This window comes from Marmota marmota, unplaced genomic scaffold (assembly GCF_001458135.2).
Source record: "Marmota marmota marmota unplaced genomic scaffold, marMar, whole genome shotgun sequence".
NCBI classification, from domain to species: domain Eukaryota; kingdom Metazoa; phylum Chordata; class Mammalia; order Rodentia; family Sciuridae; genus Marmota; species Marmota marmota.
Window position 1 is genome coordinate 42,976,794 of NW_026000005.1, and position 27,843 is coordinate 43,004,636.

A 27,843-nucleotide genomic window follows, 5' to 3' on the forward strand; every position below is an offset into this window, starting at 1 on the left:
AAATTCAGCCTGACAACCCTATGAAGGAGGGGTACCTGGGGCTCTGGGAGTGACAACTGGAGGAATTATTTGAAGCTGGGACTTGAAATATATATATATATATGAGTCAGGCTTGGAGATGGAGGAGACTATTGGAAGAAGAAGGTACAGCAGTGAAGAAGGCCAACCATGGGTGGGAGAGAGAGTGTCTGGGTGTCTGCTCATCTCAGGGGGGTCTGAAGGCCAGAGGGCAAGGGGCTGTGGGATGGGTGATCTGGCCAGACCAGGGCAGAAGCAAGACTGGTGGCAGATGGGGAGGAGAAGAGAAGGCAGCAGATTAAAGACGTCAAATGTTCCTTCTTCCTCCTGTCAGGTGCTCAAGGGAACTGTGATGGGAAAGGTCACAGCTGAACCCAAGGAGAAAGGCAGATGGATGTGTGAGCAGCTGTCACCCTAGGCTTGTGCCTGTAACTCTCTTTCTAACATTGGGGTCACAGTCCCCTTGGTGCATCAATTCCCACTGCCCCTCAACCACTGCTATCTTGGAAAGACAGTGTTTGTCAGAACCCAATACCTAAACCCTTGCCTGCAAGTCCTGCAGTTTAACAACAAATTGGAGTCGAGCAGGGAGTGGTGCTGGCAGGTGCTGTGAGGTATAACCACCAGGCGTGGCCATGTGCCATTGTACATGTACGAAATCCAGGAACTCCCCAGGTCCTGATTAAATAGTTCACATTTGGGAGTAAAAACTGCCTTTTATGACAGAGTTATATTTACCTTACTGTGGAAAAATTGTTTATTTTATCTTATTTTTTGTAACGAATAATAGGTGGCCAGATAATAATAACTATAAACAGAATAAGTTTCTTTGATACCTCAAAAGATAGTTGGCAAATAGCATAGTAGTTTTTGAAGTAATAATAATCTCATAAAAGATGAACATTGATGAATCTATAATATTAACCCTGAGGTATGATTCTCCAATGGCAAGGGAATCTTGTGATATATCCTTACCAAGGTCTTGATTGTGAGCTTTCTCTTGGCCTTCCAGGTATAACAGACTATACCCAGTCCAGAGCTGGGGCATGCCCACAGGGCAGGAGGGTTCTTGAGCTGTCTGACTGTGGAGTACTAGGAGGAAGCCACTGAGGTATCCAGGGCCAACTCCTCTGGGCCCAGGATCACCAGGGGAACCAGGAGGGCCTGGAACAGGAAAGAAAAGAAAGCTTAGGGGGTTCTGTTCAACAAACATTTCCAAGAACCTCTATTCCAGTGCTGTACTGAGCACTCAGAAGAGGGAAGGAAGCAGGACACAGGCCACTTCCAGGAGTATCCCCCTCACACAACTGCATATACACAAACAGACTCCTCCAGCAAGTGCCACAATAGGCACAAACACGACTCCTCCAGCAAGTACCATCTTCTTTCTGCATCTGCAGGTGCCACAGTCATGGGTTCTGCCAACCATAGATTGAAACTACTCCAAACAAAAAATTGCATCTGTACTTAACATGCAGACTTTTTCCCCTGTCCTTATTCCCTAAACAGCAAAGAATAACAGCTACTTACATGGTAAGTACTTACTACATGGTAAAAGATATTAAAAGAAGTTTAGAAGTGATTTAAAGTATACAAGAGGATGTGCATAGGTCATGTACAAATAGTATGCCCGAGGAAAGCAGCCTTGGATGTTGGCATCTGCAGTGAGTCCTGGAACTAACCCCAGCTCGTGAATCCTCAGGGATGATTGTATTTGGTACCAGTAACTTCTAGGTGCTTGAGCCACATTCGCATAAAAAGAGAAAACAGGGCAATCCCTGCCCTCCCTGAGCTTAATGCCACTTGAGGAAAAGAAATGACAATAAGCATAACAAAATGAGAAGTTATAAAGCACCTTAGGAAGTAGTAAGTGCTGGCAAGAAAAGAAGAAGAACATTTAAGTGTGGTCTCCCTGCCTTCTCAGACCTGGCTGGGGGCAGGCCTCCTCAAAATTGGTCTTCATACAAGTGCCAGGCCTCTCTGGCTCCAAAACACCAAAACATTATAGTATAGGTTCCATTCTGAGGAGGGGGCTTGGGATCCACACACATCCATATCTCTCTCTCTCTCTCTCTCTCTCTCTCTCTCTCTCTCTCTCTCTCTCTCTCTCCTGGGGGTTGAGCCACAGAGTGCCTGCCATACCACTGAGCTAACCCCCACACCTTTTTTTTTTCCCCCAGGCTGGTCTTGAACTTGCAAAGTTCTCTTCTTTTATAAGGGAGTGAGGTGGAAGGAAGGGCTAGTTTTAGAATTCTTGTTGGCAGATGGGAAATAAGCACTCTATAAAAAGCAAGCAAAGTCTGTCCCCTCTGACACTCCAAAGGGGCTGACCTGTGACCAGGCCAACTGGCTCTTTCTAATTGCCAAGAACTAAAGGTGAAGTTAGACTTTGAAATGAAAGGTGTTTTGGTTTTGCTTTAATCAACTTGTTCCTGCAAGACTGACAGGCTCTCCCCATCTACACTGTAAACCAGATATTACCAAGTGGCTGCTTGTGGACTGAATCAGGTCTGCTCATGTGTTTTGTTTGACCTGTAAAGATTTCACAATTCAAAATTTCATACTTGAAAGAAAAGCGTGTTGGATGTGCATCTGTATAGGGAACAACTGGCCAAAGCCGCATCTTCTAGAACCAAGCTCCACTCTGCTGCAGGCGCTGTCCACCCAGCCCTCCTGGCTCATTACTGCTCATTACCAACCAGGTGTGGACTTCCCTTGACAGATGCTCCCCAAAGATAAGATTGTGTCTTAAGTCTTTGGGTCCTCATGCTTGAAATGCTACCTGTTTTTTTTTTTTTCTCTCTCTCTCTATTTTTTTCCTTCTGATGTGCTGAGGATGGAACCCAGGGTCTTACATATGCTAGGCAAGTGCTCTACCACTGAGCTACACCCCTATCCCCTGCATTATAGTTCAGATTTATATTCTAAAGAGTCATATCTCCCCTCTTACCTACTCCCCCAGTTTTTTCCTTAAGAGCCCTGTATTATATATATATATATATATATATATATATATATATATATATATATATATATNTATATATATATATATATATATATATATATCAGTAGCTATTTCAATAAGATCAAGTTCCAGGTGCCAGGGTGTCCGCCTATAATCCCACCAACTTGGGAGGCTGGGAGAGGAGAATCACAAGTTTGAGGCCAGCCTGGGCAACTTAGCAAGACTCTGTCTCAAAAAATAAGACTGGGGATGTAGCTCAGAGGTAAAATGCCCCTTGGTTCCATTCCCAGTACCTACCCACCTATCTACCTATATACATACACACATGGATAAGAAGTAAACTCAAAAAACCACAGGCCAAGCCATACGGCCAGTGACACAGGTTGGAAACACACTGTGCCCAAGATCCTCAGCCGTCTTTCAAGGGCAATCCCATAGTAAACCAGGCTGATGGGCCCTTCAGGACCTTGAAAACTGAACAGCTGCAGTAGCCGAGCCATTCATGATGACGCGGAGCAGTCTGGGAGAGTGCTGACAGGATTTATGAACTAGATCTGTTGGATGGTTTTGCATCCATTTGAATATGGGAGAAGCAGCCACCCCCTTCTCATGTCTCCCTGGTACCTGCTAAGCTGGTTTCTAAGGCAAATACATCCTGTTTGCAAAGCTGCTTGAGAGAGAGGACAGAGCATCTTAGGTCCCCAGCATCAGAGAAAAGAGGAGAAACAGAAACCCTTACCTGGGGCTCCAGGGCAACCAGCCTCTCCAGCATCACCTTTGTGTCCAGGAGGTCCAGGAGGCCCAGGGACACCATCATCGCCCCTCCTGCCATCCAGTCCAGGTTCTCCTTTGCACCCTGCGGACAAATTCAAGACAGTGGTAAGAATAGCAGGGCTCCTGGGGCCATTGCCACCTGCACGCAGGTGCCAGCCCAGGGCTTCCTTCTTGACTGCACTGCGCCAGTTCATCTGTTCTTCTTGGCTATGAAGCTACAATTATGCCATCTCCACTTTGCAGCTGGGACAAAGGAGTCTCTTCATTAAGTGGATGAGCCTGTAAAGGGCTGGGCCTGACTCAGAGCAGGAGACTAGGAGCCATTGAGAAAGAGCTTTTCCCATTTTCTTCAATATTATTGTATTTTTCCTTTAGAAAAAAACTTAAACATGTATGGCTTTTATAATTACATATTATCCTTTGGAATGAATATTTTTAAAGCCTCAATGAAGGAATGAGTGAAATTTAATAGGATTTAGTGGGGGGTTAAGTTAAATTTGGAGCCAGCAATTTTTTTAAACAGCTTTTCAATTGAGTGTTTACAATGGGCGAGGTATCAGGCTAATCCCTTCACATGGATTATCCAAGTCACTCTTCCCAGCAGTCATAGAACAAGGTATACTCTTATGCCAATAGGTATCACCAGCTAGTCAGGCTGGTGACCTGAGCTGGGTTCACAAAAGCTGGCTGCATCAATAACTAAGAAAACGGTGAAAGAAGCATGCAACACACAGAAAGACCTTTTGCTTGCAGGAATCAGGGATGGCTCTCGACCTTAGGGATCCGTTGGAAAGAGAGAGAGAGAGAGAATGCTTGAAGCCAACCTATTTATTGAGGGAAAAAGACATTCGGGAAAGTTCAACCCAAATAAGGCAAGGGATTAGGTTTCAGGGGGTTGCTTGGTGATGTCCTGTGGCCAGCAGATTGACTGACATCTTGGAAGGCCACACCCATCTCAGGTGCCCTGTGGGATCAAAGACAGAGCAAGTGAAAAGGGCACATACGTCACACAGTCCAGTCAAAGCAGCAACATCTGTCCGGTCCCCTCATGTGCTCAAATGTTCATAGCTACCACACACAGCCCATGGCTGGCTTGCAACAAGTAGGGAGAAGGCTCAGGCCATGGAGTCCATCAGGTATGGTGAGCAGCAAACCTAGCTCCAGGAGGCCAAGTGTAAAGGTTGCTGCAACCCTAGCCCCCTCAGAATCTAGGGACATTCTCAGAGGATGAAAACTTGGAGACCATTGCAGCAACCATGCTCCTGGAGGGGTTAAGTGCCTGGTTACTTCTTTTGTCCAGACATCAATTAATTGGCCAAATCTCCATTTGGTCAGAGTGGCAGACATGGTCATTGTCTTTGGGAAAGTTACTGCTCTAGCTGCCTGAATTACAAGCCCTCTCCAGGTTTCTAGTCTCTACTTCTTGTTTGTTGTTGTTGTTGTTGTTATTGTTATTTTGTTTGTTTTCTCTCTGTTTCACAAATTAGCTTATTAGGGACGGATTTGCGTCGCTCTCCTCTTAAATTGATATGTTGAAGACCTAACTCCCAGTGTCTTGGAATAAATGAGTAAGGAACAGGGCCTTTGAAGAATTGATTAAGTTAAAATCAGGCTGTTCAGGTGGGGCATAATCCAATCTGACTTGTGTCTTTCCAAGAAGAGGAAACTTGGACATACAAAGGGACACTGGGGATGTATGTACCTGAAATGCACAGAGCAAAGGCCATGTGAGGACATGGAAGACCACCATCTGCAAGCCAAGGAGAGAGGCATCAGCAGAAACCAAACCCACCAACACCTTGAAGTTGGACTTGCAGCAGCCGGGGCTGTGGTAAAATTCTCTGTTGTTTCAGCTCCTCCTGTGGCATTTTGTAATGGTGGCCTGAGAAAACCAACATACCTTAAAACTAACCTTTAAGTCCAAGGGGGCTCTCTTCAGTGGCTTTGCATCTTGCCTCCTTCCTCTGCTCTCCCATAATGATGTGAGGATGACAAAGCTGAGGATGCCAATCAATCTCTGCAGTTCACTGAGATCCCCCACCCCCATTTAAGAAACCAGTTTAGCCCATTGACTTGGGCCTCAGCCCATCAAATTGATGAATTAAGAAAAGACAGAGACCCAAATCCTGTGCCTTAAATCACCATCCCTGTCAAGCAAAGGATGCATGGAGGCTTAGGGAGGGTTGATTTGGTTTTGGCAAGCCAGCAGAAATCAGATATTCCCACAGAGTTTCCTTCTCTGTCCTGTCTCTGAAAGGCCCATCCATGAGCCTCTTTTGCCCCAGACCAGGCCCTAATTGCAATTACCTGTAGTCCAGTCCCTGGCCTCTGACCTTCCCCTGCCACCCCATCTGAGAAACATCCTAATGGCACAGGTACTGCTGGTTCTGTGAACAGAAGCCCAAAGAAGTTCTCAAACAGTGGTCCTCCCACTTTGCCTCAGCAGGGCTGGGGTGGGTGGGGCCTAGGAATCTACATTTCCAAGTTCCCACTCGTTGCTCTTTCCAGGGACCACATTTTGAGAATGACTGTTCCCAATTATAAATTAAAATTTAAAGCTAAACTCTTTCTAGTCATAAAAGTGGTAGTATATTCTGAAAATCCTATATCTCTGCCTCTTCTTTTTGTTGTTGTTGTTATTATTATCTTTTTCATATTTCTGCCTAATCTTTAAGCCAGAAATTCTACCCGGAATTTATCTTAAGGAGACAACATTGACACTAAAAATAGCAAGAAGATGTTCTGTTTATCCGGTCAGTTCTAAGTGCTTTCTCTGATATTTACTCATATAATTCACACCACCAGCCCTTTTAACAGATGCAGAAACTGCATCACCGAGAGCTTATGTGGCACAGCACATGTAGTCCAGACCCAGAATCTTCCTTCCTAATCGTTAGTTTGTTCTCCTTTACAATCAGGGCTGCTTATGGGTGATAATGGGTTGCTTATTCATTACCCAGAAAGATATTCATTACCAGTTGTTTATTATGGTGAAAAATGGAAATACTTCAATTAAAGCAGTTCCTTTAGGTTGGTCCCTGTAGCAGCAGCAGTACCACCTGGGAACTTGTTATGAATAAGGAATCTCAGAGCCCTCTAACAAGCCAGGAGTCCAGGGTGGGGCCTGGCAATACGTGTTTTCACAAGCTCTTGGGGGATTCAGATGCTCCATCAAGCTTGAGAACCAAAGCCTTAAATATCCCTTGTGACCCTCCGTCCCTGGCTCCAGGTTAAGTTCCACTGTTATGGATTCCCACATTACCCTTTCTTAACACTCCACACAGCTATGCTAATTCAGTGAATCCCTTTATTTTCTGCTAGCCTGTTGCTCCAAAGGGCAGGGCCTTGTTGGATTAATTTGTTTCTTGCAGAGCAGCTGGCACTAAAGCAATCAATAAATAATTCATGAATGTGGTAGTTAAATAAATTATGGCACAATGAAATAATGCAATATTCTGCAGCCACTACAGATAATATTGTAGGAAAATATGTAATGACATAGAAGTAATGGCACATTAAAAAGAGCAGTGTGCAAAAGAATATGCATAGAATAATCTCTTTTTAAAAACGTGCATAAATGAGACCGGAAAGATATACAGGCAATAAATAGGACCTTTTAAAATGTTTAGTTTCTTTTTTATAAAAACGTGTACAATAAGGATTTCTTTCCTCCTTTTACCAAATAACTATCCCCTTGGCTAATGCTACCATCTCCTGTCCCCTACCATACATACCTCTCTCTACAGTTCTCAACATCAGGTGGTTCTGCCCTTGCCCACTAGGGGGCGATTGGCAACATCTGGAGACATTTTTGGTTTACCTTTTGGTTGACCCATGGCCAAGGGGTCTGATTCTGATATTTAGGGGTTTAGAAACCCGGATGCTGCTCAGAAACCTATAATGCACAGGATAATGGATTATCTGGCTCCAAATGCCAACACTTGAGAAACCCTCGGCTCAGAAACGATGCTCTACCTTGTAGGTTATGCCCGAGGGTCCTGTATTCATTCCCCAAATATTCATCTAACACTTCCTATGACCCAGGGCTGTGAAGGGTAGCAACAATGAGTAAGAAAAAGCCTGCCTTAAAGTTATTGTGGTCTTTAAAGCAGTGGTCAGCAAATCACATGCCATGGGTCCCACTGCCAGGAGTGTGCTACGGTGATACTGGACATATGTTCATTCATTCACACGTGCTTGTATGTCACAGCAGCCAAACTGAGAGGTCACCACATCAGGTGTCTGGCTCCAAAGCCTATGAAACCTACTGTCTGATCTTTACAGGAAATGGTTTTAACCCCTGGCCTAGGAGGATGGACAGAACAAACAAGCAAATACATATACCTCTGGTGACACGAATGTGACACTAAGGATTGTAAGTAGAGGACACAGAGAGAAGGGCTCTAGCCTTGAGCCTTGGATTCAGACAGGAAAAGCTCATAAGGAAGGTGACCTTGAGGTTGAGAAGTGAATAGCATGGTCCAGATGAAGGGCACTTGGGCAGAAGAAACAGCATGTGCAAAGGCCTAGAGGAAAGTGGGTCATGGCACCTTCAGGACCTAAAGAGGGCAGCTGGGGGCATTTGTAATAGGCAAATATTGGATTTGTCCCTGGAGGGAATAGGGAGGCTCTGGAGAGTTCAGAGCAGGGGACTGAGGTGTCAGGTGATGCAGATGTTTTGCTTCCCTTCCTCACATAAGCCCACTACCTCCTAGAACCATCTGGAATGGGTGCCCCTCACTGCTTGCATTCTAATACAGCAACCTGTCTGAGGCTTCCCTCTACCTTCTGTCCCCAGCTGTTCTCCCCACCCTGCACAAGGTGGTTGAATTGCATTTAGTGAGGACATTCTGATATTTGATGTGCTGACATCACGTCTTTGGAGCACCTTGGATTAGAAACAAATTTGAGTGCCCCCATGGTGCCTAGACTGTATTTATTTATTCCCCTGGTGGTACTAGGGATGGAACTCAGGGCCTCACACATACTAAGCAAGCACTTTTCTTTACCACATCCCAGCTCACCTGGGCTGCATTCTGCATGAGGTTAAGGGGCAAAAAAAGATGTCATCCTACCCGGGGAAGCAGAGCCTACCTGGGGAAGGGAACCTCATCTCCCCAGGTATAAGCTGCCGTATCCCTTTCCACTAGCTTTAAAGAGAACATCAGTTCTTTGGGAAGGACCCCTACACTGAGCTCAGATATTCTCAGAGCCCCTGACAAGATGATTTCAGCATGCAGCCACTGTGCTGTTCTGGAAAGGGCTGGGAGGAAACATTGCAGATCAAAGGCATCTGTGAGGAGAAAGCATTAGACCTTCTGGGTGGAGGATCCCTATCAGATGCCAAGTTATACTCAGCATGGATGTTGCCTGCTTAACCTAGGCAAGATCGAACCAAAAGTTTGGTTTTTCTCTGCAAGTCCAAGCTCCAGCACCTGGTAATGAAACTGGCTTAGGGAAAGAGAACGTTTGAAGTAAAACAGGAAGAAACCAGCAATGTCATGGAGTGGGGAGGTGTTTCTTCTAGTGGCAGCTATTTCTACACAACCAGCCAAAAGGGTGGTATACCCCCCACCACCACACACACCTGCAAAATTATCACCTTCAGAAAAGCATGGAAAGCAAGCAACAGATGCTGCAGGTGACCCACATCACTCAGGGTCGGGCCACTTTAGACACTCCTGATAGACTTGTCTTCTTTGTAACTGGATAGGATGATAGCAAGGAGAGACCAGATGGGAGAGGGGAACCGGAAAATATTGAGGGTGAAGAGGGCTCCTTCATAAACAGGAATCCAGACGCTGTGTAAAAGAAGAGGGGCCCAAAAGACAGTAATGGCTTCAGAGCAGGCGCACAGTAGGATAAAAAGAGCCCCAGGGGGACTGGGCCATAGGGGAATGCAGTTCACACAGCGAGACCCTGGAGAGAGGGTGATGCTTCGCCTAGAAGAACTAGGCAATATTTTTGTTTTGTTTTAGTAGTAATTACATTAAGTGGCAGAGAGTTGGCCTTGGGATGTCCCTACTGCCAACCAGCAGGGTCAGGGACACCAATAAAGAGAGGACATAAGAAGCCAGGGATGGCCTCCTGCAGATGAGCCCTTCTAACCTACATCAGGAGGAATTAGAGAATGCAGGTGATCACACCTGGGCCCACATAGCAAGCAGAGCCTCCTTAGGGAGCTCACAGTTTTTGGAGAGAGAATTTGCATATGCCCAGGATCACTATCAGGTGATAGCATACAGAACTTACCCATTTGATATTTGTTTTTCTCAATTACTATTTTTGATTGTTTTCCAAATCTGCCATGATGGGTGAATCCAACCATCCATCTGGTCTCAATTTTGATGTTGAGGCAAGGAAGTGGTCTCAACCCAGCTGCCAGCCACAGTCAGATGTGGAAAGTTTAAAAGCACTAACAATCAGGCTCCACCTCCTTCCATATTTATTGGTCTCCAGTGAGGCTGGGCACCAGTCCCTTTTTAAGCTCCTTCAGGCAACATGGACCTACAACTAAGACTGAGTCGCTATGGAAGGCGTTATTCTTAGCTGAATCTTTTAAAGACAGCATTTATATAATAAAGCTAGGGTTTCTCAAACTTGAGCTTGTATGCAAATATCCTGGGGATCTTGTTCAAAGGAAGATTCTGCTACAGCAGTTCTGGGAGTGGGGTTGAGTTGCTACTATTCCCATACTCAGAGCATCAAGAATATGGTTGATTGATTCCTAGTTCCCAGGTTAATAGACCAACCTACCCCACTGTGCTCCTAACTCCTTCCTGCTGGATGATTCTGGCTCCTCAAAGCCCAGTCTTTACTTATGTCTCTGCTCCAATGCCAGCTTTTGCTGGGTTTTAGCAGTCCTGCAATCCCCCACATGGATTTAACCTCTCTGTGCCCTCTTCTTCTATGCCATTGGCCTGCAACTCCATTAAAACACAAATTACAATCTGCCATTGAGTTACGTATGTTCCACTGGCTATTTCTGCCATAAGGCTGGGAGACCCTGGAGGAAGAAATCATCCTATTTATCTTTGAATTGCCCACAATAGCACTGTAGTTTACAAAGTGTAGAGGGAATCTGGAAGTATTTACTGAATTGAATTTGCTGGACCTCACTGCAGGTCACATCTTCCACTTGTGAGAAGTACTTTTAAAAAAGTTGTTGGGGGGGGGAACCCTAGATATTGCAAACATATGCATAACATATATGTTTGGGTTTTAAAATGAGAGTGTGTGAGTTACACTGATGGGTACAGAGCTTTACCCTGGTTTGAGTGACAGAGAAAAAGACCTTAAGTAAGCACTAACCCAATTCCAGTGTTCCCAGGCTATTAAGGAAAGTCACTACAACTGACACTGAGATTGTGCACAAACACAGAAACAATGCAGCAAATACCAACAACAAAAACCTCTGTTATTTTGAGGAAGGCTCCAGAGATGTTTTGCTTCCCCCTGAGAACCACACAGACTCCTGTTGAGGGGGCACTTCCTGGATGCTTAGGAATCACAAGAAAAACTGGTGGTATAAAACTCAGTTCTACTTCTAATTCCTTTGTCCGTGAACCAAGAAGAACCCAAATCACAGCTGGGTAGAGGGGAAACAAGAGAGGGACTGACCTTCTAATAATCTGCACACAGGTTTTCTGGACTCATGGGCACTGCCAACTGGCCTCAAGAAAGCAGTGACTTCTAGATGCCCAGCCTCAGACTGCCTGATCTCTTTGTAAATTACTCATCATGGAGGGGATATGTGAGAAGAAAATAAACCACTTGGAGAATGCTGTTCACAGAATCGTTCAGTTTAAATACCCATAATGATCCTGCTGCCTTGACAGTGGTCACACCAGGTACAGTTAGGTTGAGTGAATAATGCAGTCATTGCACAAAGTCAGAGCAACCCTCCTTCAACCTAGCCTTCTTCTAAGTGAAACGTCTTCTCTCCCTTCTTGAAGGCTCCGTTTCTGCTCCACCAAAGCCCAACTCAATTGCTTTTCACTTAAAACCAAGTCAATAGCTATTCAAGGTAATTGATAGGACACCCCCTAGCCATTTAGGATGCTGTCATGCCAAGGGGTTTCCAAACTCTGCATCCAGAGCTAGCCAACTATAAAGGATTTAAGTAGGAGCTCAACATAAAACACTTCTCAGAGGTATGTGGATCTAGTAGTGCATGATTAAATCTTTAGATCTATGTGGAAATAAATAAGGAAATTTTCACTTTTACTAGTGGTTTAGGCTCCATACACAAAGCTATACAATAAAACACCTAAACTTTCATTTCAGCAATATGTTATGCAAATAACAAATAGAGTAAGGCTCATACCTAGTCCTGGGGGGCCTCTCTGTCCTGGGAGCCCCACAGCTCCTTCTGGTCCTCTTGTGCCTGGCACTCCAGGAAGCCCTGGGATCCGGGGACAGGCATCCACATCTGCAGGTGGCCCTGGTTCACCTGGAATTGGAATCACCCCCTGTGTGACGGGTTCAATGTTGATGAACAAGATCCTTCTGCACTCTCCAGCTAAGGAGAGGTTTCTGACACTATCCTGAAATGTCAACAAGAACCTCCAACAGTCTGATGCCCATTCCATGAAGGCAGGAGCTTGTCTTGTTCACTGCAGGGACTCACAGAAAACTTCCAGAAAAGAGTTTGTGGCATAAGTTACTGACTTGTTATAACTGGTGAATGGGACATCAGAGGAAGCAGGAGCACAGTTGGCTGAGACAACGATAATTTGATGATCTTTATAGGATTTCTAATCTTTGGGCCATTTAAAAAAAAAAAAACTGGGGTGCTAATCACAGGTGGCATTGCAAGAGGGACTTGTGGGTCCCTAAAGTTCAGTTTAATGTGTCCTTAATTCATTACTGTATTAGTAGTCAAGTAGATTTTCCTAGTGTCCCTTACTAAATTTCAGGATTGCTAAGGGCTCTAACACGGTGACTTTCAACCTTGAAAGCATTTTGGAATAAGCTGGGAGAACTCTAAAAATATTCTGAAGCCAGGATGTAACCTTCACAATGTCCTTAATTTGGCTGCACAAAAAAAAAAAAAAAAAAAAAAAAACCCAGATGGAGCGCTTTTCAAAAGACCCTTAATCTAGACTTATTGCCCAGGTGTTCTAGGGTGAAACCTGGTGTTTGTATGTTTTTAACCACCCCAGGTGACTCCAATGTCAGCCAGGCCTGAGAAGCACTATTATAAAGCTTAGTTCTGACTTCAGCACCTCAGACTCATCTGGCAAATTTGTTCACCAAAGTTTCTGAGTGGAGGTCTGAGGTGGGGTCTGGCATCTGCATTTCTAACATCTTCCCAGGTGAGGTGAATGATGTTGTTGACCTGGGAATCTTACCTTGAGAACCATCACACTAAAGAGCTGATGTTTTAAAATTCTTGGTTACACTTACAACTTCAAGACATTTTTTTCTCCTAAAACTTCATTCACTTGCCTTGCAAACATCCCACAAGGGATAAGAAATAACATTGAGCAATAAATAGCAGCCAACACCTACGGAACAGTCTCAGGCACCAGGCCTGCACTAAGTGCTTCGTTACTAGATTCCCTCAATAGCAACATGTGGTGCTACTGTTATTAGAACGTCACAGGTAAGAAAACTTGGTGAATAACTCATGATCACACCACTAACAAATTGAAGAGTCAACCACATGTCATACAGCTTCAAGAACTCTTAATATCTGTGTGATGAATTCTAAGAAATGAACGCTTAATAACACACCAGTTGATTAGCTATAGTTTCTTAAAATTCATCCAAATGTGCATCATAATTTTAATAATAGCTGAAAAACATGCAAGAAAATTCTAGCACAATGTGGCCACCATTACAAGCTCTGGTCTGCACGATTCTTAATGTACTGTATAAATTGCACTTGAACTCTACAGACTCTTTGGAATGTAACCCTTTATAAATTATGGTATGAAGCCACAGGCAACACAGGGAAAGATATATTTTCACAATCTGTCTAGTTTAATGTAAAACTTGGCTTTTCCACTATGAGTGATTTGGGGAAGATGCATGGGAACATTTCTGATTTTCCCTGAATCATCTTGGGCCTTTCATGGGTAGTTGGGGGATGGAGACTTGGCTGGTATTTTAGATTTAGAATTTTGATGTTATCTGCTAATGAATTTCTACATACAATCACCACAGAGAGAGAACTGAAATGAAAACCCATTAAATGTATGGCTATGATTTTTAAATATTAGCATTTAAAATAGCAAGACTTAAATATTATTTTACTTTGCTTTTTACTTTTTAATAAACCAGATGCTGAAAGAAAGGGACCAAGGTGTCTCTTCTAAGGACCCTAAAAATAATATATAGCATCTGTATTCAGGGCGATTTTCATTAGGGTTTATAACAGATGCCTGGAAAGAGTAAATGCAAACATTCACGATTTTTCTTTTTTCTTTTGAGAAACATTTTGTATTCTCTTTGAAAGTGCCAGACTCTCTTACACACAAATATATTTTGTTTTTATGTCATAAGTGAATACTTTTTTTTAAAGAGAGAGAGAGAGAATTTTTTAATGTTTATTTTTTAGTTTTCGTTGGACACAACATCTTTGTTTGTATGTGGTGCTGAGGATCGAACCCGGGCCGCACGCATGCCAGGCGAGCGCGCTACCGCTTGAGCCACATCCCCAGCCCATGAATACTTTCTTTATAACACAAAGAAGTGTGGTTCTTGAAAAGGGACTCCAGGGTATGACAAGAAAGGCTTGTCACAGTACCTCATTGGCTGGCAAGGGCCCGTCTTTTAATAATGTCCACACTACTTATTTTAGGGATGTTCTGTACATTTATATTGTAAAATCCAGAAAAGGAATTTACATGAGCACATGCTTTGGAATTTGAGGGAGGGAGCACTCATACTTAGTGCCCGTGGAAAACAATACAAGCGGAGCATGTGACATTGCCTTGGCCACCACAGGGCTGGAGACATTAGGATGCTCTAATACGAGGTCACTATGTCTGCAACACGGAAGCAAAGCATTGAACCCTGAGAGAGTTACAGCACCCCTCCATAACAATGGATCGGCTTATTTCACAAATACAGCAAAATGACAGAGAAAGCAGACTGAGGAGAAATGATCAATTGCACAGCCGTGCTTACCTCTGGGACCTGGAGGGATTCGAAGCCAAAAACGAGGCCGAGTGAAGATTTTCACATGGTGGAAAGAGATTTTAAATTTGTGAATTAGGACAAAAATGACAAAGATTGTTTGAGAACATAAATAATAATTTGGGACAGCATCAATGACAAGCAGAGTGACAGCATCTTATTTACATGAAAATGTCCACATCAATGTGACTGACAGGAGTAGCTATGATTCTGTACTAATGGGGTTTTCATCTCTAGAAAGACTTGAAATGCAACTCTCTGGAGAAATATAAAATTCTGGTTGATTTCTTACGGCAAGTGTGCCCTGAATTAATGTGGATAGGAATTCTCTCCATTTAAAAACCTTTTGAAAATTCTGTACTAATTTGCCAAATTTCATAGGCTATGCACAGAAAGGGAATATAAAAATAAATAAAGTGCAAGTCCACCATCTTTGTACTAAGATGCCCTTTATCTGTTCTCTAGAGTGCCTTTTTCGGAGACTGAAGAATATTATGAGTTACCACTACGTTGCTTGATCTTGACCCAGACTCTTGAAAGACATTACTCCTGCCAGCTTCACAGGCACACATCTGTTTCACTCTATAGAGTTAAATTAAATAGCCTTTAACCTTCAAAGGAACTAATGCACTTTATAGGAAGTAGTTAAATAGAACACCGGGTGAAACCCATGGAAAGGTAATGAATATACAATACCAACAAACAGTAATCAAATCCATCTTTGCCTTTTGTGAGAAGGAGCATATGTTTGCTTAGAAATAGTGTATATAACAACATCTCTTAATTTTTGAACTCACTCATTTTGATTAAAAAGATTAGTCTATCAAACATGAGTCTTCATGATACAGCCTGAGAATAGCTGTATCAGAAGGGCTTAATTTCAGAATAGTTAACTACTTTCTGAATGATGACTGTCAGTACAGTTTAGGTTGCTCAAGGGATGGCCATGCATGAGAAGCTTACCTGGAGGACCTGTGGGCCCTTTTCTACCTGGAGGTCCAGGTAAACCCTTCTCTCCAGGTGGCCCCAGAAGACCAGGTGGCCCTGGAGGCCCTGGAAACCCCATTGGTCCTAAAATAAATGTAAAAATGAGGGCACTAGAATGAAGCAATATGAAGACAATGACATTTGATTGACTTTAGACACCCACTCCAAGAGAGGGTCCCAGAGTAGAGATCAGCCTCATGTCTGTCCATAGGATGGCCAAGAGCTGCCTGTCTGAAGGGAACACAGTGGTCAGTGAGAAGGATGAAGGAGGACATGTCCACGACCAAGATGAAACTGAAGGAGAATGAGAAGCCTGTGACCCTGAACTTTACCTGGTATCAGTCAGATGATTGAACCCAGGGAAAAAAGGGAGAGAGGTTTGATGTTGAGGAGCCAGGTGCCCCCAGCTGGGGGTCCTATCTCCCTCTTGACACTTTCTTAATTCTGGAACCTCCAATGGCTCAATTCTTCCCCTTCCATCAAGTCCTCTTGTTTCTTAGATTTCAGGCCAGGCCCCATCTCCTCAGAGAGGCCCTCTCTGGAATCCCAGCCAAAGCCCAGCAGTTCCCTCTGGGCTCCTGGTTCAGAGCGCTGAGCCTGATTATGGTGTGAATGTCCGTCCTCCATTGGGAAACAGCACTGAATGAGAGTGGAGAGTGGGCTGTTTAAATCTGCGACTGCTGCATTCCTGTGGTGTCTGAAACCCACTGCTCACGTGGTTAAAGTAAACTGAAGGAGCCCCTGGTCTTCTCCACAATGGAGCTCTGTCTGCCCCATGCCCTCTGGGAAGGAAGTGAAGAAGCACACTTGCTGCTTCCACCAATACTCCTAATTCCCTGCAGATCCTTGGGCTGGTCACCATGATTTACGTGACCTGCTGTTTCCCTGGGCCTAGAGTTTATGTCCAGGTGGAGATTCATTCTGTAGAGTAATAGCTGGGGAAGAAGAGTGTCAGCCAGCCCCCCTCCTCTTTCTTCTGCATGATTAGAACATGTCTGTCCAATTCTGATGTCCAATAATTGGAAACCCACATACTTGCAGATAAGAGCCACATCATCTGAAATTGATTTTATTGCTAATACAGATGAAGAGGGTTGCTGTATAGATGTGTACTGCACAATTTCACAGGTGCCATTTGCACTACCCTCATGGTGGTTTTGATCTTCCCTCTGCCCTAATCTTTGCCATGCTTCACATTTGTGTCAGAAATAAGGCAAGGTGCTAGCTATTGGGTCCCTTGGCCAACATGAGTAGATGCTCTTCTGATATCAGGCTTCATTATTTATGCAATAAAGGAGTTAAAATGTATAATCATTAGTGGTCCTTTTTCAACAAAAAAAAAGTTCAATGAACTTAGTAGTTCTCTGAAATTTTCATAAAAGCAACTAACCACATATAGGTGCTGTCTGCTGAGCGTTTGAAACATGGCCAGTCCAAACTGGGTTGTGCTAAATGTGTAAAGTACACAACAGACTTCAAAGGCAGGAACAGCAGCTTCATGCAGAAAATAACTAGGTTTGCACAATCAGCTGTGTTATCTCATTGATAATTTCATACTGAATTCATGATTATAAATACTTTAAATTATGCCTGTGACTTATAATTATATTTCCATTGCTTGGTTATGGTCTAGGAGTGACTAAAGAGAGACTTGTATTTTTTTATTTTTACATGTCCAAATTGTACCCAAACTTGGAGACTTTGGGGGGAAGTAAGGACACTTTTGAAATATACTCCCTGTTTCCACAAGAAATAGGAATGACACCATGGAAGGATGATACCCCAGACCCTCAAGAGTAAGAGATGGAAACCCTTCACATACCACTGAAGGAACAGCTTGTATTCATACCTTTTTGGCCATCTTTTCCATCACATCCTGGAACACCCTGGCACCCTGGAGGGCCTGGGGGACCTGGTGGCCCCGGTGGCCCTGGCAGACCACAGTCACCTGGTTCCCCTCTCAGGCAGTCAACACTCCCAGGAGGTCCTGGAGGCCCGGGTGCTCCTGACCACAGGAAGAAGGCAAAAATGTTTCAAAGACAAAGGTGGCTACCTGAAAACTTAAGAAAAGTAATCTAATGATTTGCAAGCAAGGGATACAGGGGGTTAGAAGAATAAGAAAGTCAATATTTTGTCAGAAATGAAATGCAGATTGTGTCTCTTGGAACCCAAGCTGAGAAATGGTGTAGATAATGGGTTAGTAACTGTCAGACAAAATGAATCTAAGCAAAATCTTCTTCCCTTTCAAGGCCATTCCTTTTGGAAATATCATTTTATGGACTTTGTATTATTATCTCACTACTTTAATTGGATGGATGGATGGATGGATGGATGGATGGATGGATGGAAGAATGGGTGAGTAGGTGGACGGATGGATGGATGGATGGATAGACTGGCAGACAGGTGAATAGATAGGCTTTTGACAAAATATCACATCAATTGATACAAAAGGAATATTCAAATTATAATCCTATTTGAAAATTAGTGTCTGCAAATAGGAAAAAAAATCAACCCAAATTCTTTCTCCACTTTGTTTCTATATTTCTTAGCAGTTTTTCTTGCTTTTATTTTTATCAGCACACAGTTCCACCTTCACTAAATCCTAAAGATTCCAAGATGGCGGATCTGTGTGTAGAATAGCTCTAGCAGGGAGTATGAATGTGGCTATCGGCACTGGGCAAGCCATGAGACTGAGCCAACCAACTTTGTCAGTTAATAATAACTTCCAAAGGCTTACACTGCCCGAGCTCATCCCTGTTAAATGGCGAGAGGAACAATATGCACTGTTAGATGCCCATAAGGAAACATTTCTGGGTGTACAAGAGGCCGGGGTCCTGCCACTCTGGGCCAGTGGACAGGTGGTAGAAACCAACAAGGAGCATGTATTTCCCTCCAACTGGGCACTTCTGAAGACTCATGGGCAGCATCATGCTAGTAATGAGAAATGCTTACTCTGCATCAGTTTGTGCCTGAGCAGAGGTACCTGATAGGACTGACACAGAAGAGTGAAGGGACCTACATTCTGGGCCTGAATAAGTCCAATATCCACAATCCCACCCAAGTAGGTCCCATTGATCGGACTGCCTAGGTGCTTGTGCTCTGCCATTCTCTCATCCTAGAGCCCTGCTGAGCTGGTTGCATCTAATGAAGGGAGAAGTCCCATCCTTCACCATGATGCTGTCATACCTCTTGCACCATCAGGGCCAGGAGGTCCCTGATCTCCAGGTGGACCTGGGTCAGGAATGTCACCCTTAGGAGGTCTTCCTGGAACGCCTGCTGGACCAGGTGGTCCGGGTCTCCCTGCGTAAGCACATGTTTACACATTAGCCTCACTGCATTTGAAAGGTTTTGAATTAATGACTTAAAAAGGGACTAAAACATGCTGCTTCTTACCTGGGGGACCTGGGAGACCTTTTTCACCAAAAAGGCCAGGAGGAGAAATTCCTGGGCTTCCAGGGTCTCCTGTCTCCCCTTTTAGCCCAGGGAGTCCCACTGGACCGGGTGGGCCCATTTCATGTAAACCTTAATAGGGAAAACAGCATGAATATGTCCTGATCTTACTTGTCCTTGACAAGGAACCACTTCCTAAAAGTGGCTGGTTCTGCAGAGACCAACCTCTGGCTGCAATGGTACTTCTAAATGGTGACCTGGATCATCATTTTCCCTAATGACCCAACACACTGGTCAACCACAAATTTGATTTCTTTTATGGTTATTTCCCAGATTAAAAAAAAAAAAAGAATAGGTGAGTGAGAATACTAACCTTCCAACCTTTACAAAGGACAAAGCAAAACCAAATGAGGTGTAATAATAAGTAATTATGGGGCTGGGGTTTTATCTCAGTGGTAGAGTGCTTGCTTAGCATGTGTGAGGCACTGGGTTAAATTCTCAGCACCACACATAAATAAATAAAATAAAGATCCATTGACAACTAAAATAAATAAATAAATAAATATGGATAAACTTCTTTGAAATTTGAATGGAAGGTGACATCTAATGAGAACTATGGTAGTATGGAGTTTCTCAGTGAGAAGGGAGCACATCATTGATTTCCTGGAAGAGACACAGATCTAATTAGGCTATTTGGAAGAGCCACTAAATACAAGTGGCATAAATTGCTTTTCTTTTTTTCTCTGTTTTTAAATATATTTTTAGTTGCTGGTGAACCTTTATTTTATTTATTTATATTCGATGTGCCTCACACATGCTAGGTAAGTGCTCTAACATTGAGCCACAACCCTGCCCTTAAACTACTTTTCAATTTTCACAATAAATAAAGGTGTTGTCTCTCCAAAACACCTAGCAGCACAAGTTGCCTTTCCCATAGTCTCTCAAATCTACATGCTGAGTTACAGTTTCAATTATACTTTGATTATACTTTTTTCTGACAAACTGACACAACCAATGTGTATGATATGAGAGGAACAATCTAAAACACAGCTGTTGAAGATCAGCCTCTCTGTGATATCCAAAATAACAGCAAATAGTTCAGGTAATGTTTTTTGTTTGTTTGATTCTTTGTTTCAGTCATGGCAGTAAAGGAATGTTAAAAGTGCTAATTAGATCCACATGGCTGTATGAGACACTGCTGTAGTTAAAATTATATAATTTTTTTTTAAAAAGCCCAGACTTTGTTTGTTATTCACAGTACTTTGTAATCAGCCCCACGTTGGCAGTTATTTTTAGTGGAGAGACAAAATAAGACCAACACAAGGCATTACTAACCTCCTTTCTGAAGTAGATTTTCTTAAATCCTTTTATATGTCATCCTCAGCCCTAGAAATAGCTCTCATACTGTGTCTCTCTCAGCTATGACAGATTTTCAGTTTCACTCCCAAATCTTGTGGAGTGAGAAGCTACCCAGGAGGGTTCCACTTAATCTCAAGGCCACCCACAGAAGCTCGGATTCCTGAAGATGGTTTTTTAATCTTACCTGAGGCACCTTTGCTTCCTTTCTGACCCTTCAAACCATGCAAGCCGTCCAGGCCAGGAGACCCCGAAGGACCTGAAAAACACACCAGCCCTGTGTACGGAGGGCAAGAGCAGCCCCTAATACCAACCTTAGTCACTGCCCCAACACTGCCCAGCAGAGGGCATAGAGCAAGGTGGACATCTCACACTCTGAAGGTCATTATCAGGGTAGGACTCCTCCGGGCGATGGTTACTTAACACATTCATTTGCAGGTTTGGAGCACAACAGCTTAACATGTTTCCTTGGTTTTAAGGCACCCTGTCGGGTTATAACCATATCATGATCAGCTGCAGTCCAGAATTACTGGCTCTTGGTGTAGGAAGTAATCTTTGAGTTAATGACAACAAAATCATTCTAAATGAGGAAAGAGACTGGATGGGAGCCAATACATGCCTCCTACCTCCAGGGCTTGGCCTTTCCAACCAGGATCCGAAGGTCCTCCTGCCCAGTCATGCTATAAGTCAACAGGGTATCTGGCTACTATGGGACAATGGGGCATATGCGTCCTCCCTGGCTTTATTTTAAGCATTGCTGCTCTGGAACAACAGGCCTGCAGGTCAGATTTGTCTGTAGCTTTTTTTTTTTTTTGTAACCAGTTCTTTCAAAACCATTCTGACTCCTTTTTACAACAACCAAATTTACTTCATGATGATCATCAAAATCTCCAGGCTCTGAAATTAGACATTATCCCAGAGATGCCAGAGCCATCTCTCAGAACCTTCTGTCGGGCATCCATACAGTCCTTACAGCAGAATCTACCAGCCAAGCTTCACTTCGGCCATCACTGAGCTCTTCCAGTGGACGCGTTTTCCTTAAGATTTTCCACCAACACAGTTTGAGTGTGTCTGACCTCCCCCGGAGGGGTATCTTTTCAAATGCAAGTTTCCTAACTGCCCAGCATAGAGTCGGAAGAGGAAGAAGAAGAAAGGGCAGAAAGGATGGAGAAGAAAAGTGAGAGGAAGGGCAAGTGACGAGTACCACAGAGCACTTCCCCAGGGCTGAGCCCCGCCGAATGCCACCCCTCATGTCTTACCCCACTGATGACTGGGAAGACAGGCTTCTCCTCAGGGCCTGGCCACATCTGGTCACCTGCCTATTCCATTGGTGGAGCTTCCATCCATTGTCTCCCCATCCTGTTCTTTCTCACCCAATACTAAGCAACTCCACATACAACCAGCCATTCACTTAGTATAGAGAACTCATCTCTCAAATTTGGGACAATAACACCCCTCAGTTTATATAACTGAACATACACAAGCACCGTCGCCTCCACCTGTGAACCTACATGGGGTGCCCTGATCAACTACACCTGTGCAGTGCCGTAGGACAGTCTCCCCACCTAAGGGTCAATCAGGGTGTAAGGCCAGGTCCTATTAGTCTTTCTGCCCCCACACTTGGTACATTTTCTGGCACACAGTAGGTGTTCATAAGTGTTTGTTGAATGACTGCATTAATGAGAAAATGTGGACCAAGGAGGTCAAGGGATTGAACAGGTGAGAGGAAACCACATTTTTAAAAAGTGGCCTAGACTTTCTATTTGCTTGTCACTTCTTTCTTTGATACATTTATAGGATACGTATGATTTGGAGATCCTGGAGGAATCCATTTGTACGTACATAAGTTGAGTGCTGATTATTATCTGTCCATTAAAGCAGGCCCTCCCTCTGAGGACTTCTTACTGGAGAGTGGCAGTTAGTCCCCTCCTTTCTATTTATCCCAGTACTTGAAACAGACAGTTGTTTTTCTCTTTTTAAGATCTCAACATTAGATGGATTCAAGTGAGTTATATTCTCTGGCACCGAAAAAAATGGGAATGCATCTTTATTTTCCCTTGATCTCTTATTCCTAACCATTTTTAACCAGCTCTGGCTTAGTTTATTTTCCAATCCTCTTTCCTGTTTTATGAGCCAATATTTCAAGTTTGCACCAAAAGAACACAATGACCTTCCTCATCTGCCAAATCTGGATATTTATTGCAATCTATCTGAAATGATAATAAATTTTTTGAGACCACTTTGCTACACTGAGATTGATGGCTTGGGGGACTTGGCTAAGGGTGGAATGTCCCAGCCTCTGCCAACTCTCCATTGTCACATCAACACATCCAGATCCCGCGTTGTCACAGCCCAGCCCCTTGCCATTGTTGAACTGGCCGACCCTTATCTGACCTAATGTTATCTTTCTAAATTGAATGCAGCTACATCTGGGTAGGGTTTTAAGGGTAATTTTTCCTTTTGACTGAAAGCTTTTTATCCATCCCATCTCTAAATCAGAAAGTTGTTCATGCATAAAATATATACAGTGCAGATGAGAGGCAATTAGGCTAACAAAGCACATTCCTGGGTAATGAGGAATTTTTATTCACCTCTCTGATGGTCCTGTCCTTTTGCTTAACAGCCATCATTTAAGGCTGCATGGAGCTGCACTCACTATACAGGGTGCTCTTCCTCTAGCCAGTAAACCTCATCTCCGCTCTCGCACAGTTGGCCACCCATCTGTCCTAGCCAGCCCCCTCTTTGTGACTGGATTCCCACTCTCAGGTTATATTTTTGTTCTCAAGCCTGAAAAGTCGGCACCCCAGGAGCCTGCTACTGGTTTACATTTCTAATAGGGTGTCCAGTGTTTCCCTGCTAGCCTGGGACTTTCCTCAGGGTAATACCAGACATTCCACACCCTAACATAACCCTCCAATCCCAGGCACAAAGGGAGAGCTGGCCACCCAGCTGATGCGAAGGAGGGAATTTCATGACTATGGGTAATGACTGAAGAAACTTGAATACTCTTATCAAAAATAATACTGCAATGAGATTTAAAAAAAAATTTAAAGAAATTCATCACATGTAGGAATGTCTTCTGAGGGCACAGATAAGGTTTCCTACTGCACCGAGCTTCAGCAACCAAATGTGTCTCATGACATACTGATGGGAAGGTGGGGAGCAAGAGAGAAATAATACCTGTTGTGACAGAACAAACAGGCAATGACATCGGTGTGGTGAGTGCTGCAGGGGTGGGCAGGAGGGTAACAATCTAGCTGTAAAAAGGAGGGACATTTCTACCCCAAGGCACATAGTATTGCTTTCCTGACAAAGGACACTTCAGAATGCTTTTTAAAAGTGAAATGCATGTACTTGCCACAAGCCAGAATACCCAATCCACACTCTTTATAATGTTGTTAGTCTACAAATAATTCTCTTTAGGTTTCCATCATGACAACTTTACATTCATACCCCATCCCAGAATGGGGTGTTTTAGAGGGAATATGTACTGAAAAATTTAAATCTCGGAATCAAGCCACTTTTAGCATATGCTTAAGTTAAAGTTTAAATCTGATTGAACACAAGCAGGACTCCAAATCCATATGGCCTGTTCTAGCAGAGCAAACAACTTTGAGTTCAGCAGCTGGTTTGTTCAAACAAGATAATCAGTCCCCCTGACTTATTTAGAACATACTTCAAATATTTAGTTTCTCAGTTCAAAGTGTTCCTGCCGGAGTGTTGTTCATTTTGATATCAGCGTGATCGACTGCAACTGTGGGTTTGCACTGTAGCTGTTTTAACCTTTAGGAATGTGTTTCACTGCTTTGTTTTGTTTAGACGATGGTTCCCTGGGCTGTCAGCAGTGAAACAGTGTCACTACATGGCCAGGAAGCACCACTGCAGCTGCTCCCGTCACCCCTCACTGTCTCCTCTAACAGACTCACCGATTTACGACGCAATCAGAGATTACTTCTCATGAAGATTTGTTATGGATCAATTCATCAGCTATTAGTCTTTTAGTGACATGTGATGTTGAAGTTGTGTGATAAATGCAAACTAAATCAAGGTAAAAAAGAATCAACAACAGTAGCATGAGTCTTGTCATTTTGGTGACACTGGGTATATATTATGAGAGTAGGAAGGAGTGGGAATTTGGTAGAAGTGGTTAATAATGGCAAGTGTTTTCTTTCTTTCTTTCTTTCTTTTAAACTTCTTTACAGACATAAACACAAAAATAATCAAGGAATACCCCATAAGGGCTATAGGGGACGGGAGGGGGCATGAGGTAGGAAAGATGGTGAAATCAGATGGACATGATTACCCCCAAGTACATGTATGAAGACATGAATGGTGGGACTCTACCTTGTGTACCACCAGAGAAATGAGAAATGGTGCTCCATTTGTGTACTATGAATTGAAATGCATTCTGTGTCATGTATAACAAATTAGAATAAATTAATAAACAGTATTATCATTTTGTTTGAAACCCTAAATTCGTCACCAATCTCTGGACCTCCCATTACTGAAAATGTCAACGAAGAGGCAGAAGAGTGTCAAGTTGTCCAGTGACCGGGAGCCTTCCTTGTCAATTTATTTTGCCGTGTAGAAATACACAACTTGTACCAATGCATCAAAATAGCTTCCTTGTGCAGTCTTGCCCCAGGGAATACATACCACACTACCACTCGCTGAAAATTTGGAATTATTTGGAAGCTATTCCATAAATGAAGAGGAGAAAAGAGGGAAGAACAGAATTTGGATTTTCAAAACAATAAAATGGTTAATCCTAGAACTGGTGGTGTCCACTTTCCTGAGAGGAGGCCCTTTCTACTTTACTAACATTCAGTGTATGTGTAAGTCAGTGAGCAGAAGGCAGGTGGGAGAGGAGCTGGAGGAGACCCAAAGCTTCCCTGCAGGAAGTCAGCAGGTAAAGCTTTGACCTTCAACCTCACTGCTACTAACTCAGGGGCAGAGTCTTGGGTTTGTCTATTTGTTTATTCATACTGCCAACCAAATACTTTTTTTTAAATAGGTCTCTACTGGGTACCAAGAATATAAAAAAAGGTCTTGCTTTTAAAAAATCATCTATTTGGTAAGAAAAGCCTCTAAGCAAACAAATAGATACAATGTATATTTAGCGTTGTAATGGATACAACACTAAAGGTGTGCATGAAGTACATATGGAAAAGTGCCTTTTCTAAAATAAAAGAAATGACCTCAAAAAGAGAAGCTTCATGGATAAGTGAGCAGTCATGAAGATCTGTTAATAACAATACATTATATTATTGTATATTATTTACAGATTTGCACTGGTCCTCTATTACTTTAAAAGGCCAAATATTTCCACCAGGAACAATTTTTCTTTATCTACCAAAGATAATGAATACTGGTTACTCTTTTTCCATAACACCTTAGTCTTTTCCTCCCTCCTCTTATCACAATTGGCAAATATATATCTATTTACACATATTTTTAATGTCAGCCTCTTCTACTAGATAACAAGTCCCATGGAGGCTGAAACTTGAACCTAGTAGCAAGATCCTCAAAACTGCAGGCCCAGCATCCAACACAATATCAAGAGCATAACAGGAGCTCAACTGTCCTGTGGTAAGAATAAAAGGGTAGACTGACCATAGTGAAAAACACTGGATGGATGCCTAGAAGTGAGATGGCTGTACCCTGCTGTGGACATGCCCTGGTGGAGGCAGGTCAAGGTCAAGATGGGTACTGCCTCCGGCCCCGTGGGAAGAAGAACAAGAGGTGCTATGAATCTGCTGTTGTTGGGCTGGATCTGTCTGATGGGCTGGGCCTATTTTGACTTACCTTTTATTCCTGGAGGTCCTGGTAGCCCTGGATCCCCCCGGAGACCTGTGGACCCAGGCTCTCCCATTTCTCCTGGATGGCCCTTCTGCCCAGGCATCCCCTGATCACCTGAGGACAACAGGGAAGTTCTGCAGACACCCCAATGATGTATGATGACATTCACTGGGGAATCATCTACATTTTTAATTCCTGGGTAACCAGGAATATTTTCCTAAGTTTCCTTCCTAGATATCTGAACTCTAAGGAGAAAAATTAAAAACTTAGAAGGAGAAGATACACTTCAAGATGATTGAAGTTACCATTTATGATTTTAAACTTGCCCCCTTTCCCCTGAATTGACAGGAAATGGATTATTAAAACGCTGGGCTGTAAATGTGGTGTTTGCCTTGGGTCCAAAACAGGGGGTGGGGACAGCATTGTGAGTGGCAGGTGACAGGAGGAGAGTGGGAAAGGAGCTGCCTTTGTCAGACCACCCCTGGTACAGGTGCCATGCTGTTGTCTTGGCTACTCCCAGTGACCCAATTAGAAGGACCAACTTCATAGGTGAGCAGTAGGTGAGTTTTAGTGGCCTTGTCTAGGAGCTCAGACGGGGAATCAGAAGAGCCACATGCAAAAAATGAGTAACAATCCCTAAGGTATGTGAAGACTGACTCTCTCGAAACACCAAGAGATAAGGAGCGCTCAGGAAGTTTCCCTTTCAAGGTACCTGGACACCCTGGTGGTCCCAACGAGCCAGGCAGGCCTGGCTTTCCTGATGGTCCTTTCAGTCCTTGAACTCCAGGAAGGCCTTGATCTCCAGGGGCTCCAACATGTCCTAAAGAAGGAAGGTGGAAGCCTGAGTAGCTGCAGGTGGTCTTTGAGACATTGAATCTATTAAATAGCCAACCGCACCCCTAGCTATTCTTTTCTATATTTAAATCTTATATTAAATCTTATATACTTTCTAATATTTAAATTTTTCTGCTGAAAGATTACATTAAGGAATAATGGAAAGCAAAATGCCCATAATTCAACCACCTTAACAGAGTTTTCCGTATGTGTATGACATGAAAATAATACCCACAATTTTACATTCTGAATTTTTAAATTACTGTTATAAGTAATTTTTCAAATTTGTCATAGTCCTCTTAATTACCATTTGTAAAAGCTGATAGCTTATTGATTCAATGTTAATTAAATTAAGTAATCTAATTTTCTCCTGCTGTTGGACATTCAAGTTATTTCTAACTCTTTGCTATTATGCCTATTGATCTTTATACATCTTCCTTCGATTTTTCTCCTAATCAATTATTTCCTTATGAAAAATTCCTAGGAGTAGAATTTCTAGGTAAATAGGGTGATATTTTGGCTCTTTTAAAATGCACTTTTAAATACCAAAGTGTTTAAGAAAAAATCACAGTCTT

At 43.2% G+C, this 27,843-nt stretch overlaps 1 protein-coding gene across 12 annotated transcripts in view; it reads right to left on the minus strand.

The window, feature by feature from the left end:
• Positions 1–27,843, minus strand: part of Col4a4 (collagen type IV alpha 4 chain) — a 147,630-nt gene that overhangs the window by 18,798 nt on the left and 100,989 nt on the right. For all 12 annotated transcript variants that reach the window (XR_007349514.1, XR_007349513.1, XM_048808630.1 and 9 more), the window contains 11 exons: positions 27,147–27,254; positions 26,441–26,548; positions 20,823–20,894; positions 19,283–19,411; positions 19,076–19,189; positions 17,739–17,894; positions 15,866–15,973; positions 14,894–14,902; positions 12,084–12,209; positions 3,723–3,839; positions 994–1,182 (listed from right to left, as the gene is read on the minus strand). Coding sequence is in view for 10 of the 12 variants with exons in the window: in XM_048808630.1 (XP_048664587.1) it covers positions 994–1,182; positions 3,723–3,839; positions 12,084–12,209; positions 14,894–14,902; positions 15,866–15,973; positions 17,739–17,894; positions 19,076–19,189; positions 19,283–19,411; positions 20,823–20,894; positions 26,441–26,548; positions 27,147–27,254 (1,236 nt within the window). In the remaining 2 variants the exon portion in view is untranslated. The remainder of the gene's footprint in view (positions 1–993; positions 1,183–3,722; positions 3,840–12,083; positions 12,210–14,893; positions 14,903–15,865; positions 15,974–17,738; positions 17,895–19,075; positions 19,190–19,282; positions 19,412–20,822; positions 20,895–26,440; positions 26,549–27,146; positions 27,255–27,843) is intronic.